Here is an 18,740-nt window from a genome sequence, read left to right on the forward strand (position 1 = left end):
ATTGTTTTACTTTATTCTCTCACAATCATCAATTATGATAGAACTTAATTTACGATTATTAACTTCGACCTTAAGTTGATTTGCACTATTGTGATTGCTATAGCATTTCGAGTAACATCAATCCCTGTGGAGACGATCTTGAATATTCATCACTTGATTACTTGTTGTGTATACTTGCACATTGGCATTAGTAGCAATTGATTATAAAAATAACCAACACTTATCGATTTCTGGTGCATGAGTCTAAAGTTCCAGATGTCCACAAAAATATGATAATAGAATCAAGAAATGCATCATTTTTCGAACATGTGTTTCCTTGCAATTCTAGAGTGGAATCAAGAGAATTACGACAATTTCATGAAACAACAATTGAAAATGAAGAAAATGATGAAGCACCAGAAGAAGAAGAAAAAGAAATTAAGGTCAGATATAGCAAAAGAGCTAGAATAGAAAAGTCTTTTGGTCTAGACTTTCTGACGTATTTGCTAGAAAGTGAACCTCAAAGCTTTAAAGAAGCTGTAACTTCAGCTGAAGGCGCTAATGAAAAGAAGCCATTAACAGTGAAGTTGAATCCATTTTACAAAATCATACTTGGGAGCTAGTAGATCTTCCTCCAGGATGTAAACCTTTGGAGTACAAGCGGATTTTCAAAAGGAAAATGAAAGCCGATTGATCAATCGATAAGTACAAGGCTAGGCTTGTAATTAAAGGTTATAAGCAGCGAGAAGGCCTTGATTACTTTGATACTTATTCTCCTGTTACGAGAATAAATTCCATTCGGATGATAATAACAATTGCAGCTTTGCGCAATCTCGAGATACATCAAATGGATATAAAGACAGCTTTTGTAAATGGAGATTTAGATGAAGAAATCTACATGGAGCAACCTAAAGGTTTTATAGCTCCAGGACAAGAAACGAAAGTTTGTAACTTAGTAAAGTCATTATATGGCTTGAAACAAGTACTGAAACAGTGGCATAAGAAATTTGATCATACGATGATCACAAGTGGCTTTAAGATTAACGAGTGTGACAAGTGTGTTTATGTCAAAGAAACAGAAAATGGCTATGTCATTTTATGTTTATATGTTGATGACATGCTCATTGTTGGGAATGATGATGACATGATTAAATCTATCAAGAATATATTGAAGTCTAAGTTTGACATGAAAGACATGGGTCTTGCATATGTCATTTTGGGAATTAAAATCTCAAGGGCTTCTAATGGACTTATTCTTAGTCAAACTCATTATGTAGATAAAATTCTTGGGAAATTTAATAAAGATGATAATATTGTGTCTAAAACTCCATTAGATACGAGTATCCATCTATCGAAAAATAGAGGAGAGGGTATTTCTCAAGTAGAATATACTAGAATAATAGGCAGTCTGATGTACTTAACAAATTGTACCAGACCAGATCTAGCCTATACAGTAAGTAAACTTAGTAGATATATGAGTAATCCAAGAACTGATCACTGGAAAGCTATCGTAAGAGTACTTAGGTATCTTCAATACACTCGTAATTATGGACTGCACTATACTAGGTATCTAGAAGTATGAGAAGGATTTAGTGATGCTAACTGGATATCTGATGTAAAAGATTCAAAATCCACTAGTGGTTATGTGTTTATATTAGCAGGTGTAGATGTATCATGGAGATCTTCTAAACAGACAGTAATTGCCAGATCTACAATGGAATCTGAATTCATTGCATTAGATAAATGTGATGAAGAAGCAGAATGACTACGCAATTTTTTAGAAGGTATTCCAAAGTGGCCAGAGCCTGTGCCTACAATTTGTATACATTGCGATAGTCAATCAACTATCGATAGGGCACAAAGCAATATGTATAATGGTAAGTCTAAACACATACGTCGTAAACATAATACCATTAGACAACTTATTTCTAGTGGAGTTATTTCTATTGACTATGTGAGGTCAAAGTATAACATTGCAGATCCGCTAACCAAATGATTAAATAGAGAGCTAGTAGAAAAATCATGGAGGGGAATGGGATTAAAACCCATAGAATGATTAGTCAATAACGAAGGAAAACCCAACCTAGTTGACCGGAGATCCCTAGATCTAGGTTCAATGGGACAACCTAATTATTAAAGACTAAAGTTAGATTACTGTGGGGGTCATTCTCTTCAGAGGATTACCTCATTAACCATTTCTATGATGAAACAGTGATGCCCGTGGGGAAAAAGATTAAGCTAGGCTCTTAATGATTCTTATGCGTCAGAAATTGGAGCGGAGTAATGCAGGTTACTCTTAATTAAGATATCACCTATGTGAGAGAGAAGTGGGGCCGCTTCAAAGGGAGCTATTAAGGATTCAACTCTTAGAAACTCTTACAGAACTAGGTAGATGTTCAAGGTCAAAACGAATATAACCATGAGAACTCAATAGTGTTATAAGAAATACCTATGTGTAGTATATGATCGTTTACACTAACGGCAGAACAGTTCAAAGACATCGCGTCTACTGATCAACCAGTAAAGTAATTATACTATTACAAGGGAAGGTTCAAAGGATAACACCTACCTATCCTGTGCTAGGTATCGATCCAATAAAATCGATCATTAAGGTAAAAAAAAAATGGTTTTGATGTAAAAAATATAGTTGTTTTTCTGTTTTTATTGCCAATTTTTATTCATGTGGGTGATTGTTGAAAAAATAGCATATCTATATGCTATTTTGAGGGCACATTTTGAGTGGGTTCCACTTAGAGAAAGTGAGAAATCTTGTGAGGTTCAGATTCTATTTCATTAATACTTCAAATGTGTAATTTTATTTTCTCAAAATGGTGCTTGGGTGAATGATAAATTGTCTCTCAAAGTTCACCCTTGAAGTTGGAAATTTGAAAGAAAATAACATTTTTCCCACATGGGAAAAAGAAGCCAATGGAGTAGTGTTTAAATATAAACACTTAACCATGCATGAACAAGAATTTTAAGGATAGAGGCTCTCTCCATATACGCGTGCGCGGGGGGGTGTGTGAATCCATGACTGATTTGGTTGAACTTGTGTGCGCCCGCGCGTCCTGCATACGCGAATGTCAGCCCAAAAACACCCAAGCTTGCATGGCACGTTTTTTATTTTCTTTTAAATTTTTTTGTAACAATTTCACACCTTTTGAATTCAAAAGTTTTGTAACAGCTTCGCAATTATTTGGGTTGTTGAGCAATTCAATTTTTTGAATTGAATTGTTTAAATTCAAAGGCTGTTACAGCAATTAAATTGCACGTATTGAATTCTGAAATTTAATTTTTGTGCTGTTGTTACCAACCCACATGAGTATAAAAAGGCACCATTCTCTTCTGTTTAAAAAAATACACTAAAACCAGCACACAGAGCACTTGCAATTTTCCTTTCTTCCTTCTTCCGTCTTGTTTCTGATCAAGTTAGCCACTGTTGTGGTTCGCCAAAATTATATGTCTGTGCTTGACGGAAAATTCATCCTCATTGTATCCTGGGAAGCAGTTACCAGCAGACCTAAAGCATTTCAGTAGGTGGTAAATCTGTTTTAAGGAAACTGAGCTGCAGGCCTCGGGTTTTAGTTTCTGTTTCGATTTTTCTTTTCCCTTCTGGTTTTCTAGTTCTTCATTTGTTCTTCCTTTCCTTACTGTGTTAATTTGTTATCTCACTGTGTTTATTTTTCTTACAATAGCCACTAAGGAAGATGTTTTAGAGTCTGCATGCTGCAGTCTCTACGCTCGTAAATAAGAGAAAATGGCGTTTGAACTTTTGTTTTATAACCTATAAATAATTAGTTTCTACTGAAAGCAAAAGTATATTTGGTTGATTGTTTTTGAAATAGTGTTTGAAAATGAAAAATTGAAAATGTGTTTTGTTGTTTTTCTGAAAATGATATATTTTATTTTACAAAATTCTTTTTAGAAAAACATTAAAGTTCTTTAAAATTTACAAAAATGCTACAAAAAAATTAAAACCATTAAACAAACAATTTAATTGCATTATAAAGTAGCGGTAGGCATTTGGTTCAGTTTTTATCGAACTGAACCGAACCGATATTTTCAATTCAGTTTGGTTCGGTTTTAAAGATAAAACCCGAATGGTTTAGAAATTAAGGGTCTGTTTGGTATTGTTTTTAAATTTGTATTTTCTGAGAATAAAAATGAAAATGATGTTTTGCAGTTGCTGTATTTCGAATTTAAATATGTGTTTGATATAAAAAAAAATGGTGTGATTATTATTTTTAATTTCTATGTAGCTCAAAAAAATGGTGTGATTTGGATATATGGTTGAGGTAAAATCAGAATTGAAATTTAAAAAAGAAAAATTGGCTGCTTATTGAGAAAGAAATGGATTTTGATTTGCTCAATTCAATTTTAATGGTTTAGGCTCTATAGTGGTAGCAAAACAAAGCATTATTTGGTTGAACCATGCATCTCATTTGCTGGATGTTGCCATGGGGTTATAATATTTAAGCCTCTGATTGTATGGAGCTTATTCATGGAAGTTTGTTGGAAAATGGCCATGGTGCATTTTGAATGGGTAATGATGGGATTCGTAGCAAAAGTTGTTATTTCTTCATTTTTATTTTTTTATTTCAAGGAAATATCAATAATTGAAGAGGGTAAAATAGTCATTTTAATTATTTTTAACATTGTAAATATTTGGAATTGTTAAGGACAAAAATATAAAAAAAAATGGGGTTGTGATTTTCGCACCAAAAATCTTAGCTTTTCTTGTAGTTGTCTAAGTTTATAAATTGTCACCAGGATAATATTATCTTTTTAAAGTCAGCTATTGGTCAATGAAGAATTTAACTGATGGTAGAGGGTTTTTTTTATAAATAAAACGATTTCTTGGAATGGCCTCAAACTTCAAGAGAGATTTTTTTTTTTAAATTACCCTTTTGTAATCTGTTACATGACTGAATGAGGGAAATGATTCATTATGGTAATAACCACTAGAGAAGATGTGTTAGAATCTGCATGTTGCAGTCTCTATGCTCTTAAATAAGAGAAAATGGCATTTTAATTTTTGTTTTATAATCTATAAATAATTATTTTCAGTGAAAACAAAGGAGAAAACTATGGTGCAACGGTGGTACCGTGCCACCGTTGCACCCAACCGTTGGATCTCAATGGATCCAATCATCCAAGTGGATCCAACAGCGGGATGCAATAGTGGCACGATACCACCGTTGCACCGTAGCTGGACCCGAAAACAAAAGTACGTTTGGTTGATTGTTTTTGAAATAGTGTTTGAAAATGAAAAAATAAAAATGTGTTTTGTTGTTTTTCTGAAAAAGTGAAGACAATGAATAAGAGTCAAAAGAAAAATTGTATTATAATAAAAAAATATTAATAAACTAAAATTCTTTTAATTATGATATATTTTATTTATTTATTTGTTATTGTAAATATTTTTTTTACAAAATTCCTTTTAGAAAAACATTAAAGTTCTTTAAAAATTAAAAAAATACTACAAAAAAAATTAAAAACATTAAACAAACAATTTAATTACATTATAAAGTAAATATTGGTCATGAGCTCACATGATAAGTGATAGACTAATAGGTTCGTCTAAGTTACTGTTAATGTAAATTACAGCTGCCCTGTAAACGTTCGTCCAGTCTCCTATACTCTATATTATTTCAATTTATTTATACATATTATAAAAATTTTTGAATTATAAAATTTCGTTTAATCCATTTCACTCTGTTTTATTTCATTAAAACCCCTAGAGTTTCAATTCGCCCCCTATAATTTTAAATTCCCAAAATAATCTCTATTTAATTAAAAAATATAATTATTATTAAATGAATTATAATTATAATTATAATAATAATTTTTTCGTTAACTTGTTAATGATAATAATTAACGATAATAATTATTAATAATTAATTTTTGAATAATAATAACAATAATTAAAATACAAATAATAATTATGATAAAAATTAATTAAGGATTTTATAGTAATTTGTTACAATTTAACTCACTCTGATTTTTATTTTAAGACAAAGTAAACATAAATAGTAATACAACTAATTCTAATTACGATTCATGTCGTTCAAGTAAATAAATTATTATGATTCTAATTCCTCATTTTGATTCTAACTATTCCGATTCCAACTCATTATGTTTTCAACTAATTTCGATTCTTTTTTAGTGAATGCACTATAAAATTCATAATATTTATGAATAAATTGTAAATAATATAAAGTGATTTAATTGAATATAGAGTGGTTTATAATTTTATAGTGCGTTCACTAGACATGACTTGAAATTAACTAGAAACATAATGAGTTAGAATCGGAATAGCTAGAATCGACATGAGGAATTAGAATCATAATAATTTATTTATTTGAATTGTAAGAATTGTAATTAGAATGAGTTGTATTACCATTTATGTGTTTACTTTGTTTTAGAATAAAAATTAGAACGAGTTAAATTGTAATAAATTACTATAAAATCATTAATTAATTTTTATCATAATTATTATTTTATATTTTAATTATTGTTATTGTTATTATTATTGAAAAATTAATTATTATTATTAATTATAGTTAATTATTATCATTAATAATTTAACAAAAAAATTATTATTAATTATTGTTAATATATTAATTATTTATAATACTTTTATTCTTGTTAATAATAATAATCTATTTAAAAATAATTATTATAATTATAGTTATAACTATAATTATAATTCATTTGATAGTAATTATATTTTTTAATTAAATGGAGGTTGTTTTGGAAATTAAAAATTATAGGAGGTGAATCGGTACTCTAGGAGTTTTAAGGAAATAAAATAAAGTGCAAGGACTAAATGAAATTTTAAAAGTCAGATAATTTTATGATACTTATGAATAAAATGTAAATAATATAGAGTATAAGGGTCTGGACACAATTGTACAGGGCAGCTATAAGTTACATTAACTGCGGATCCGTGATTGATATGATTTTTATCTTTTTATTGTAAAAGTGGGATTTGTAGGACCCATTTGAAGAATGAAAATTGAAAAACGTTCATTACTTTTTGACTTGTTCTTCACTTTTGAACTTCCGATACAATCCAATACTGTTTCGTCTTGAGTACTCCATTTTAGATGTTAATGGCTTCTTAATCTAGAGATCTTTTTCTTCTACTAAAAAACATGTCCCATTTTAGAGTTATTCTCCAGAATCCTAAATCATTTTGATGGCTTAATTATTTGTTAATTCTTAAAGGCTTGGAAAAAATGGAGCTGTGGACCTAAGCACGGGAACTGTTTACCAGCGCTACCATTTTGTAATTTACAATTTGCATATTAAAGTGAAAAAAAAGAAATCTTATTCGCTGGTTCATGTATTTGCCGTCATCAACTCATTCTTTATCTGCAATTTATAGTTTCAAATTTAAAGTAAGAAGAAGATCTTATATCGAACTTGCTAATCTTCACAGGTTCATTTTACGTGCCTTTATGCATCAACTCATTCTTTGTCTGCAACTTGCAACTTGCAACTTGCAACTTGCGAATTAAAATTAAAAGAAGACCTTTTATATTGAACTTGCCAGTCATCACAGATTCATGTATCTGTCTTCATCAACTCACTCTCGCGGGCCTCGAATTGACACAAATAGGGATGTCAAAATAATCCGGACCCGGTCTATATCCGGACGAACCCGGATAATCCGGGCCGGGTTGAACCCGTACCGGAGAGGAAAAAAATCCGGTCCGGGTTTAGGATAATCCGTATATCCGGAACCCAGACCCGGATTCATTTTTATATTATTTTTAATTATATTTATTAGTAAATATAAATACAAACATAAAAAAAAAAAACTTAATTCTATTTCACAACTCAAACACACAAATCGTGATTTACCCAAACAAGACAAACCCTAGCTGTGCCGCCGCTGCTGCTGCTGCCTTCCGTCTTCCGCCTTCCGCAGTTCCGCTGTCCTGCAAGCCGCAAGCAAGTCAAACAACTCTCGGGTCTCGGCTGGGTTCGCCACCGCAAGGTTGGATTCGCTGTCGTCGCAACTCGCAAGGTTGGGTTCAAGAAGCTTGTGAAAATTACATTTCCTTTTACTGTTGATTTTGATTTCCTTGTGTGAATTTTCTGGGTTGGGTTTTCTTCTGAGAATGTTGGGGATCATTCCTCTAGCTGAGCGTCTTGGTTTTGTAACTTGTAACTGAGCATGTTTCCTTTGCATTTTTACTGACGAGAGCTCTCCAAGCTCGAGGAAATCAATAATTTTGTGAATTTTATTGAGAATAATTTTTTACATTTCGTCTCTCTCTCCATTATCCAGAATTTTTTATTCTAAAAAATTATTCTCAATAATATAATATTCATAATTAACTAGTGAGATAATATATTTAATTTATTTTATAAAAGTTATCGACTATTTAATAAAAAAGACATTGTTTAAAATAAAATTTAAAATGTCTATCATTACTATTATCGATAATGACTAAGAAGCATTATGCAGGGTCAGTTCTAGAGTATTAGTGTCCTCAGGTGAAATTTTTTAACAAGACCTCTTCACATTCAGAACTTAAACACTCAAAGAAAATAAAAGAACTCTTAATTCAATAAATTTTTAACTATATCTTAGATTTTTTTTATATAAAAAAAGGAGTCAACAATTTTTTTTTTTTTTGCTTCCTTTAGGACTATTTTTCAAGAAGTTTTTATTTTTATTTAAAAGTAGACCAACAAATGTAATAATTTTCTTTATAAAGATGAGCGTAAGAAATTTTGTAATGCCAAATAATTAAGTTATTCTTTTTAAATAGATAGATAAAGAATTTAATATTTTTCTTTAAAAAACTAATAATGAATTAACAATTAGACAAAAATAACAGTAATACTCTTTAATATTAAGTTTATCAAATACAGAATTTGTATAAAAATTCTTAATTGTAAGATAATTATTAATTAATAAATAGAGGGCTAAAACATTGACTTTCCTACTATAAGTAACTTAAATATATTAATTTGAGTATAACAAATTAATATAAAATTGGGTCTTTGTAATATATGAGGCGTAGGTGACCATAATAGGGCCTTTTGACCATGGTCGGCTTCAGAGTTTTTGGAGCCTTAGTCCAATTTTTTTTTTTTTATGAGATCTCTTTTTATTTTGTAATTTTAATATTCAAACGAATATAAATATCTCAAAATTCATTCCATATTTAGTTCTTGAATTTCAAGAATAATTAAAAGGATCTTTAAAATTTTTAAAAACAAAACAATAAAGAATAGTAAAGGAAATATTTTTTTACTTCCATTAGAATCATTACAAAAATAAACAACCAAACAAATAGAAAAATATCATCAAATAAAATATTTAGAATTGTAACATATAGAAAGTTGAGAACTTTCTTAATCTGGAGATCTTGAGTACTTCATTTTAGATGTTAATGACTTCTTAATCTAGAGTTCTTTTTCTTCTACTAAAAAACATGTCCCATTTCAGAGTTATTCTCCAGAATCCCAAATCATTTTGATGGCTTAATTATTTGTTAATCCTTAATGGCTTGGAAAAAATGGAGCTGTGGACCTAAGCACGGGAACTGTTTACCAGCCCTACCATTTTGTAATTTACAATTTGCATATTAAAGTGAAAAAAAGAATCTTATTCGCTGGTTCATGTATTTGCCGTCATCAACTCATTCTTTATCTGCAATTTATAGTTTTCCAAATTAAAGTAAGAAGAAGATCTCATATCGAACTTGCTAATCTTCACAGGTTCATTTTACGTGCCTTTATGCATCAACTCATTCTTGTCTGCAACTTGCAACTTGCGAGTTAAAATTATAAGAAGACCTTTTGTATTGAACTTGCCAGTCTTCACAGATTCATGTATCTGTCTTCATCAACTCACTCTCGCGGGCCTCGAATTGGCACAAACAAGTTGATTGCAATTATGCAAGTTCCTTTTCGTCTCTCTCTCCATTATCCATAATTTTTTATTCTAAAAAATTATTCTCAATAATATAATATTCATAATTAATTATGAGATAATATATTTAATTTATTTTATAAAACTTATCAACCATTTAATAAAAAAGACATTATTTAAAATAAAATTTAAAATGTCTATCATTACTATTATCGATAATGACTAAGAAGCATTATGCAAGGCCAGCTCTAGAGTATTAGGGACCTCAGGCAAAATTTTTTAACGAGACTTCTTTACATTCAGAACTTAAACACTCAAAGAAAATAAAAAAACTCTTAATTCAATAAATTTTTAACTATATCTTAGATTTTTTTTATATAAAAAAAGGAGTCAAGAATTTTTTTTTCTTCCTTTAGGACTATTTTTTCAAGAAATTTTTATTTTTATTTAAAAGTAAACCAACAAATGTAATAATTTTCTTTATAAAGATGAGCGTAAGAAATTTTGTAATGCCAAATAATTAAGTTATTCTTTTTAAATAGATAGATAAAGAATTTAATATTTTTCTTTAAAAAACTAATAATGAATTAACAATTAGACAAAAATAACAGTAATACTCTTTAATATTAAGTTTATCAAATACAGAATTTGTATAAAAATTCTTAATTGTAAGATAATTATTAATTAATAAATAGAGGGCTAAAACATTGACTTTCCTACTATAAGTAACTTAAATATATTAATTTGAGTATAACAAATTAATATAAAATTGGGTCTTTGTAATATATGAGGCGTAGGTGACCATAATAGGGCCTTTTGACCATGGTCGGCTTCAGAGTTTTTGGAGCCTTAGGCCAATTTTTTTTTTTTTATGAGATCTCTTTTTATTTTGTAATTTTAATATTCAAACGAATATAAATATCTCAAAATTCATTCCATATTTAGTTCTTGAATTTCAAGAATAATTAAAAGGATCTTTAAAATTTTTAAAAATAAAACAAAAAAGAATAGTAAAGGAGATATTTTTTTACTTCCATTAGAATCATTACAAAAATAAACAACCAAACAAATAGAAAAATATTATCAAATAGAATATTTAGAATTGTAACACATAGAAAGTTGAGAAGACAAATTGATGATTAGACAATGGATATAGTCTTTATATTTTAAGAAACTAATTTTTTCTTTTTAAATGAACCAATGAATGTAATAATTTTCTTTATAAACAAGACATTAAGAAATTGTTTCATTTATTGATTTTTGAGATTATAAGATTTTTAATAGAAATTAAACGGAATACTAAAAATAAAAGATTCTAATATTAAATGATAAGGCTTTATGAGAAAACTGAAAAGGTAACGAATTTAACTTCTTTTATTTTGTTTTGGAAAGACTAATAATGAATAAATTAATGGTTAGACAATATTATTAATTGTATTTCTTTAATTCTAAGATTAATAAATATAGATAAACTTTTCTACAACACGTAATTTAAAAAAAACTTATTAATTAAAAAATAGTAAAAAAACTTTTATAACATATAATATCTTAAACGATCGTGCTATTCACCTATACTTAAAACCATCATTACTTTCGAATAAAATAAAACTTTAAGCGGCAACTTATTTCACCTATTTTTAAAGCCGCCCTCATCATTATGCATGAATGCAATTATGCAAATTCCTTTTCTTTTCCATCTGTCCACTATTGATTAAAGTCGGATTTGTTGTTTCAATTAAGCCACGTGTTAACAATAATAAAATTCCTTTATGCACTCAAGTCATATGACAACAGTCGACATGCTACTACTCTATACATAAATATATATATATATATATATATATATATCGTAACTTGTGGTTTCAAAAGGATGGCTAACTCTCAACAGATGCCTGTTTACATCAACGTCCCAGGAGTGAAACTGAGCTCTGCCTCCGCTGGGCGGGAGATGCCGGTGATCGGACTGGGCACGGCGGTTGACAAGAAGGATGAAAATGTCATGAAGTGTGCAGTAATGGAAGCAATCAAGCTCGGTTACAGACACTTTGACACAGCTTCAGAGTACGGGACAGAGAGGGCTCTTGGAGAAGCAATCGATGAAGCACTTAAACTTGGGCTTCTCACTACTCGCCAAGACCTCTTCATTACTACTAAGCTCTGGTTGAATGACGCTCATCGTGACCTCGTTGTCCCAGCTTTGAAGAAGTCTCTTAGGTAGTACTGGTCCTCATTTTTTTTAAATAAGTTATATGATTTAATAGTTTGTGCCGACACATTATTAAATTATATAACGTTATAATAAATGATTTAATTTTTTAACTTTATTTACTTAAAACATTAATAAAACTATTCAGCACACTAATTTTAAATGATTTAACATGTACTTACAACAATATAATTAAGTTAAGTTGTAAAAACATTATTTAATATAGTTTTAATTATTAATTTTTTAGTCATTTATGTTCAATATTGAATTTCACACCTAAAATAACTTGGAATGAGAATATAATAAAAAAATTATATTCCATAGATACTACCAAAAAAAAAAAAGAAAAAGAAAGAAGTCATAGAGATGAAGAAGATGAGAAGAAGGGATGAAGCAGAAAAAAGAGAAGAGGAAGACGTAAAGACGAAGAATATGAGGAGAATGGCGAAAGCCAAAAAGAAAGTTTGTTCACAGTACTTTTTTATTTTATTTTTTAAAAATAAAATTTATTACACATACTGTGCAATTAATTTTTTTAAAAAATTGGTTTCCTTATTATTCATCTAAATGTTAATTATGATATGGAAAATAAAAGTTTTAGGGTTTAAAGTATGATAATTAAAAATAAATAATGAGTTATATGTATGTTCAAAATAATTATATAATATTGACTTATAATAAATTGTCCTTAATAGTAATTCATAGTATGGGTATTTTTGTAATATATATTTTTATTAAAATTAGAGTGTCCAAAGTAATTTTTTGAGTGCAAATAACCCCACTCTATAGTAAATTAAACATTGAATAACATGTCCGTATAAAAAAAAATAAGAACACCTGTACTTAAAAATTTATATACGACTAAATGTTCGTTTAGTCTTTATATTTTGATTTAAATATCCGTTTAGTCTTTATATTTTAAAAAATATCTCAACATACTCTTGTAATTAAATATGTTATATTTTTATTTTTTATTTTTCCCCTTTAAATACTATCTTTTGTATTTTTAACCGTTATTTTTTTCTTTTAAATAATATCCTTGTAACAATATTCTTGACATTAATTAATTTATCTATAACAAAATTAATTTACAAATTAACTAATAATTATTTATTAGTAAATTAATTAATAATTATCATTACAAAAGAACTATTATTTTTGTATTTGTGCAACAATCTTACTAATAATTATTTATAAATTAATTAATATTAGCCAACTTGAAACCATGCTTAATATCTTTACAATAATCTTACTAATAATTATTTTATAAAAATTTAGTTTACCAAGTTAAGCCTAAATGTAAAATAATAATATAAAATTTATGTAATTTTTTATATTCTTTTTTAGGTTAGTTTGATAAATTATCTTTTTCAATTAATATCCCCTAGAGTGATATTACAAGGGTATCATTGTAAAATGAAAGGAAAAGCAAGGGTAGGATGTAATATATTTAATAAATGGAGTGTTGTTTTAATGCGAATACGCTGTTAAGCTATGTGGATTAATAGAATTGATTTTCAAGATACTATAAAACCATGTAGTTTAATAGTATTAAAAAATAACTCTATTAAGCCGTATGGTATAATAGCATGTCCACGTGAAAAAAAAATGAGGGTACCTGTATTAAAGAAGGACAATTTATATTTATTACTTAAAAATCAAATCACATAACTATGGCTAGAATTATATCATGGAACAAAAATAACACAAATTCAATGAAATGTTGGAAAGAAAGTACAATTAATAATGCATTGGGCATGCTTTTTTTTTTTTGGAGGAAAATAATAACATGTATTACTGAGGTCAAGAAAGACCTATAAGACGTCATTATATAGGTGCAAATACAAGGTCAGGCTTAAGTACAATATATAAGACAATACCTAAAACTTAAACTAAAGTAAGGGAGTACCTAACTATAAAGTAATTAAGAACTATAAATTCTAAACCAAAAAGAGACTAATGGTGTGTTTACTTCTTGGAATAAAGAATGAGAATGGAGGAATGAGAATTAAAGCTATATTTACTTGACAAAATTGAATTTGAGAATGGGAATAAATTGTGTGGGTCCCACACAATTTGGGAATAAAAAATGGGAATCTCATTTCTATGGGGGGGTTGGCAATGAAAATGTGGGAATGAAAATGAAACATAAATTTACTTTTCTATCCTTCTAATTTTTTCATATTTCCTAAATTATCCTTGTTCAAATCACAAATAATTTTATTATTTTAAATGTCATTAATAATAATAATAATAATGATTATTATTAAATTTTATTAACTTTATTATTTTAGTTATTATTAATTATTTTTATTTTTATTAACTTTTAATTTCATTCGTTATTTAAGTCTTTGGCTTTGTAAATTTAATTGAAATCAGTGCTCCAATGAGTTGAAGAATTTAACTTGCTTTCTCTCATGAACATAATTGAAAATGTCTTATATGTTGAAGTTGCGACTCTTTAAAAAAAAAAAAAAATCCTTTTCATCCTTAGGGTTTGGTACAATATCTCATTTCATACTTATTTTTTAAACAATAGCCCGTTTCATCTTTATTTTTCAAACAATAGCCCAAAATATCCTTTTATGTATTTACAATTAGTTTACTCTATAATCTATTGCGAGCAAAATAGAATTTTTAGTTAAATAAATGCAAACTATTTTAAAATAAAAATCTCAAGAATAATTAAATAACATCTAACTTTTTTGTATAAATTTAAAATTTAAGGATAACTTAATAAAATAAAAAATACATACACACACACACACACACACAAACACATATAATCATTTTCAAGTGCGAGTGCCCTCTTTTTTTTTTAGTGCGGACATGACGTTAAACCATATGGATTTTAAATACCCTATAAAGTCGTGGGGTAACAGGCTTGAAAACTAACGTATTAAATCTCGTTGCTTAAAAATGTGTCTGCATAAAAAAAAAAATGAAGGTGTTCGTATTAAAGAAGGAATATATATGTGTGTGTATGTGTGCGCGCGCGTATGTGTATATACGCATATGTGTGCGCGCGCGTATGTGTATATACGCATATGTGTGTGCTCATTAATTTTTTTTTTTTAATGAAGTCAACTAAATTTTTTAATATAACAACAACAACAAACAAAAATAATGACAATAATTTTCCAAGAATCACTATTCATATTGAGGTCAAATATAAGCTAAAAGATTAAAAAAAATACTCTAATGCAATGTATCTTATTTTGTAGTATTTTTAAATATGTGTTTTCATGTCTTTAGTGTGTATTTTTTTAAATAAATAAAGAAGTTTGTGCTTACTTTTGGTAGAATAACAATACTTATTGATTATTTATTTATTTGTTTATTTTTTTCATATTAAAATCAAGGATAAGCTAAAGGATTAAAAAAAAAATACTCTAATGCTTGTGAAATCTTTTTTTTTTTGGTCCTAAATATATATTTTACATATTGCTTAGTGTTATTATTGTTTATTTATTAAGTTATCCTTAAATTTTAAATTTATGCAGAAAAGTAGAATTTTTTTTTTTTAAAATTGTGTTTGAGAGTTTATTTTAAAATAATTTATCATTATTTGGAAATTCTGTTTTGTCTTTAATGAATTATATAGTTACTGGCAGTAAATTAAGGGAAGAACGTTTTAGGCTATTATTTAAAAAATAGAGATGAAATGAGTTATTATTTAAATAAAAATGATGAAATGACCTATTACATCAAATCTTAAGGATGGAGAGGGCATTTTTCTTCTTTATAATGAATTCATTCTTAATAATTACTCAAGCAAACTAGATTTATGGTTTTGTCCTTCTTGGTTCAATTATGAAGATTGGGAAAGAAAATTGATTTTTTTTCCTCCCGATATGTAGGTCTCAAAATGCTTATCTTGTTTTCTTTTTTTTCATTGGAACATATTAACGTTCAAGATGGATTAAAAGAGATGAACAGAACACCAATAATATATATATATATATATTTTTTCCGTTTTGAATACTATACATGAGTTCTAATTAATTAAGTGTAGCTTATTGATGTGTATATATTTATATTATACCCACACGCATGCAGGACCCTTCAGATGGACTATGTTGACCTCTATCTCATTCACTGGCCCATCAGTGCAAAGCCAAGTGAGAAATTACAAAGCCTTATACCCAAAGAAGATCTTGTACCATTGGACTACAAGGGTGTGTGGGAAGCCATGGAAGAGTGCCAGAGGCTTGGCCTCACTAAGTTCATTGGTGTCAGCAACTTCTCTTCCAAGAAGATTGAGGCTCTACTCGCCTTCTCTACCATCCCTCCTTCAGTCAATCAAGTGATGAGATTATCCATTTACTAATTTTTTTTTTTATTTACATTAATAGACAGATTAGGAGCTAATGATTGTTATTAGGTGGAGATGAACCCTGCCTGGCAACAGAGACAGCTCAGAGAATTTTGCAAGTCCAAAAGTATTATTGTAACTGCATTCTCTCCCTTGGGAGCAGCCGGGTCCAGTTGGGGCACGAATCAAGTTATGAACAATGAAGCACTGAAGCAGATTGCTGACGCTCACGGCAAGACTGTTGCTCAGGTTGCTTTACATAGTTTCTATCAGTATGTTTGTGTTTTTGTTTTGCAAATTGAACAGTAAACTAATTTATCATCAATTAGTTCTTGGATTGATATGTTATGGATTGTCTGTTTAATAATTAATGTCTGCGTATACCTTGGCAGGTTTGTCTTCGATGGATAATTGAGCAAGGGGCGATTGTTGTTGCTAAGAGCTTCAACAAGGAGAGACTGAAGGAGAACCTGGATATCTTTGACTGGGCACTAACTGATCACGATTATGACAAGATTAATCAAATCCCGCAGCACAGAATGATGCCCAGAGATGAGTATATTATCCCTCATGGGCCATTCAAGACACTTGAAGAGCTGTGGGATGAGTAAATCCCCCTTTTAATATCTAATGTATATTCTACTTCTTCTGCAATGGAAATTAGCTTTAAGTATGTTTCATATCTACCTAATTATTAGGTGTAGCTCACAGGATTTGAGCAGTTAATTGGCTTGTAACTATGAAGAATTTTAAGTAAGTACTAGAACCGAGGATTCTGTGATTGTTCTTTTCGGGCACACATATGAGATTGCATCAAATTCAGGATACTGTACATGGCACTTATATATAAATGTGCACAGTGAGGTACTGATTTGTGGCTCATTTATTCTGCTCGTTTGACTATTGAATTTGGAACTTCATAGGTTCTGATTTAAGCTTGATATTTGTTGATGTGTGAAACAAACAATGGCAAGGCAGAATGACCACTCAAGAAGGACAAAGCTACTGACCAGAAAATTACTATATGATTTGTTTGAAGTTGAACTTTTTCCTCTTAATTAGATATTCATTCTCTGTGTGTATCTTTTGAGTATCCCTGTTTTAAACAATTCATTTCTCCTCCTAATTTGATTTTTGTTATTGTTTTGGGTAATATCAATGCTTAGGGCTTATGTGGTCACTTCTTTAAGGAGAAAGGGTTCTGTCAGTCCACCTTGAGCCTTGATTTTTAAGCATTGTAGCTATTTATTTGCTTTAAATATAAAGAATTTGGTGGGAGCTTTCCTTATTGTGCATCATAGTTTTTTACTTAAATTTGTCAGGTTACCTACTACTTTAGAGAGCCATTCGCAAATGATATATTAATTTTCAAAAGTCCACCACTTCTTCAGGAAGTAGGATACACTGATGATGGTGTCTATATTAAAGGAATTGTTGCCAAGGAAGGCGATGTTGTGGAGGTGAGTTTCTTGGTGAAGGCAGCTTCATCCATTGACTGATATTGTTTCCGTTGATTTCAGCAACTCAAGTCTTTTCTAGGATATTTGGAGTGTTGGACTCTTAAATGTGGAAGTTGTTTGCTTGCAGGCTTGTGAAGGGAAACTTATTGTTAATGGAGTTGTAAGAAATAAAGACTTTATCTTGGAGGCACCTTTTTATAACATGACACCAATTGTAAGCATCAAAGGTTTAATGTTATTTCCTTCCCACGTGTGTCTCATTTATTATGATCCTGTGTCCAAATGAAAATTGTGCCTGTACCACAATCAACAGAAAACATTCTAACATCTTATGTTTTCTATTTATAACCATAGACATCATTGTTAATTTTCAATCTTCTTCGTTCGTGTTGCAGACTGTACTGGAGAACTCGAACAGTTATGATTTACTTGTATGGTAAGCTACTTCTACGACTTACCACTGGCGGTCCATGCCCTAAAAACTGAAATAATTAATTCTTCTGTATTTGATGTTTTCTGATTTTTCTCAAAATTGTTGTTTTGGGGTCCCCTCCTTGCCAAGAATATAATAGAAGATCAGGATTTCGCTATTTGCCCCCCGAAAAAGGATTGGTGGGACAATTTTGTGTTGACAATCAGTTAAAGAACAATCCTGCACTTCCAACCTGAGTGTGTACTGGTTGTGGTAGCCTTAATTTTTTGTTCCATAATTCTATTGCTGCCTATAAATCCATTCTTGAAGGGATGCCCTTTTCTTTTTTGTTGGATCCCCTCACATGGATCTTAATTTAACTGTAAGTTGACCCTCATACTTTACAGAATAAAAAATTAGCTGTGAATGTTTGCTCTATTTTTCTCATGCTTACAATGCAAAACTTTTCACAA

General features: G+C 29.3%; 1 protein-coding gene across 1 annotated transcript; it reads left to right on the top strand.

Annotated features, from left to right (window-relative positions):
• The first annotated feature begins 11,720 nt into the window (after window positions 1-11,720).
• LOC102625686 (non-functional NADPH-dependent codeinone reductase 2-like) lies at window positions 11,721-17,277 on the top strand. Its single transcript, XM_006490638.3, has 4 exons — window positions 11,721-12,088; window positions 16,140-16,386; window positions 16,465-16,644; window positions 16,788-17,277. Exons 1-4 carry the CDS (start codon window positions 11,745-11,747, stop codon window positions 17,004-17,006), a joined length of 990 nt encoding a protein of 329 aa, XP_006490701.1. The 5' UTR covers window positions 11,721-11,744; the 3' UTR covers window positions 17,007-17,277.
• The last annotated feature ends 1,463 nt before the right edge of the window (window positions 17,278-18,740 follow it).

Source organism: Citrus sinensis, chromosome 1, assembly GCF_022201045.2.
Source record: "Citrus sinensis cultivar Valencia sweet orange chromosome 1, DVS_A1.0, whole genome shotgun sequence".
Classification (NCBI taxonomy): Eukaryota; Viridiplantae; Streptophyta; class Magnoliopsida; order Sapindales; family Rutaceae; genus Citrus; species Citrus sinensis.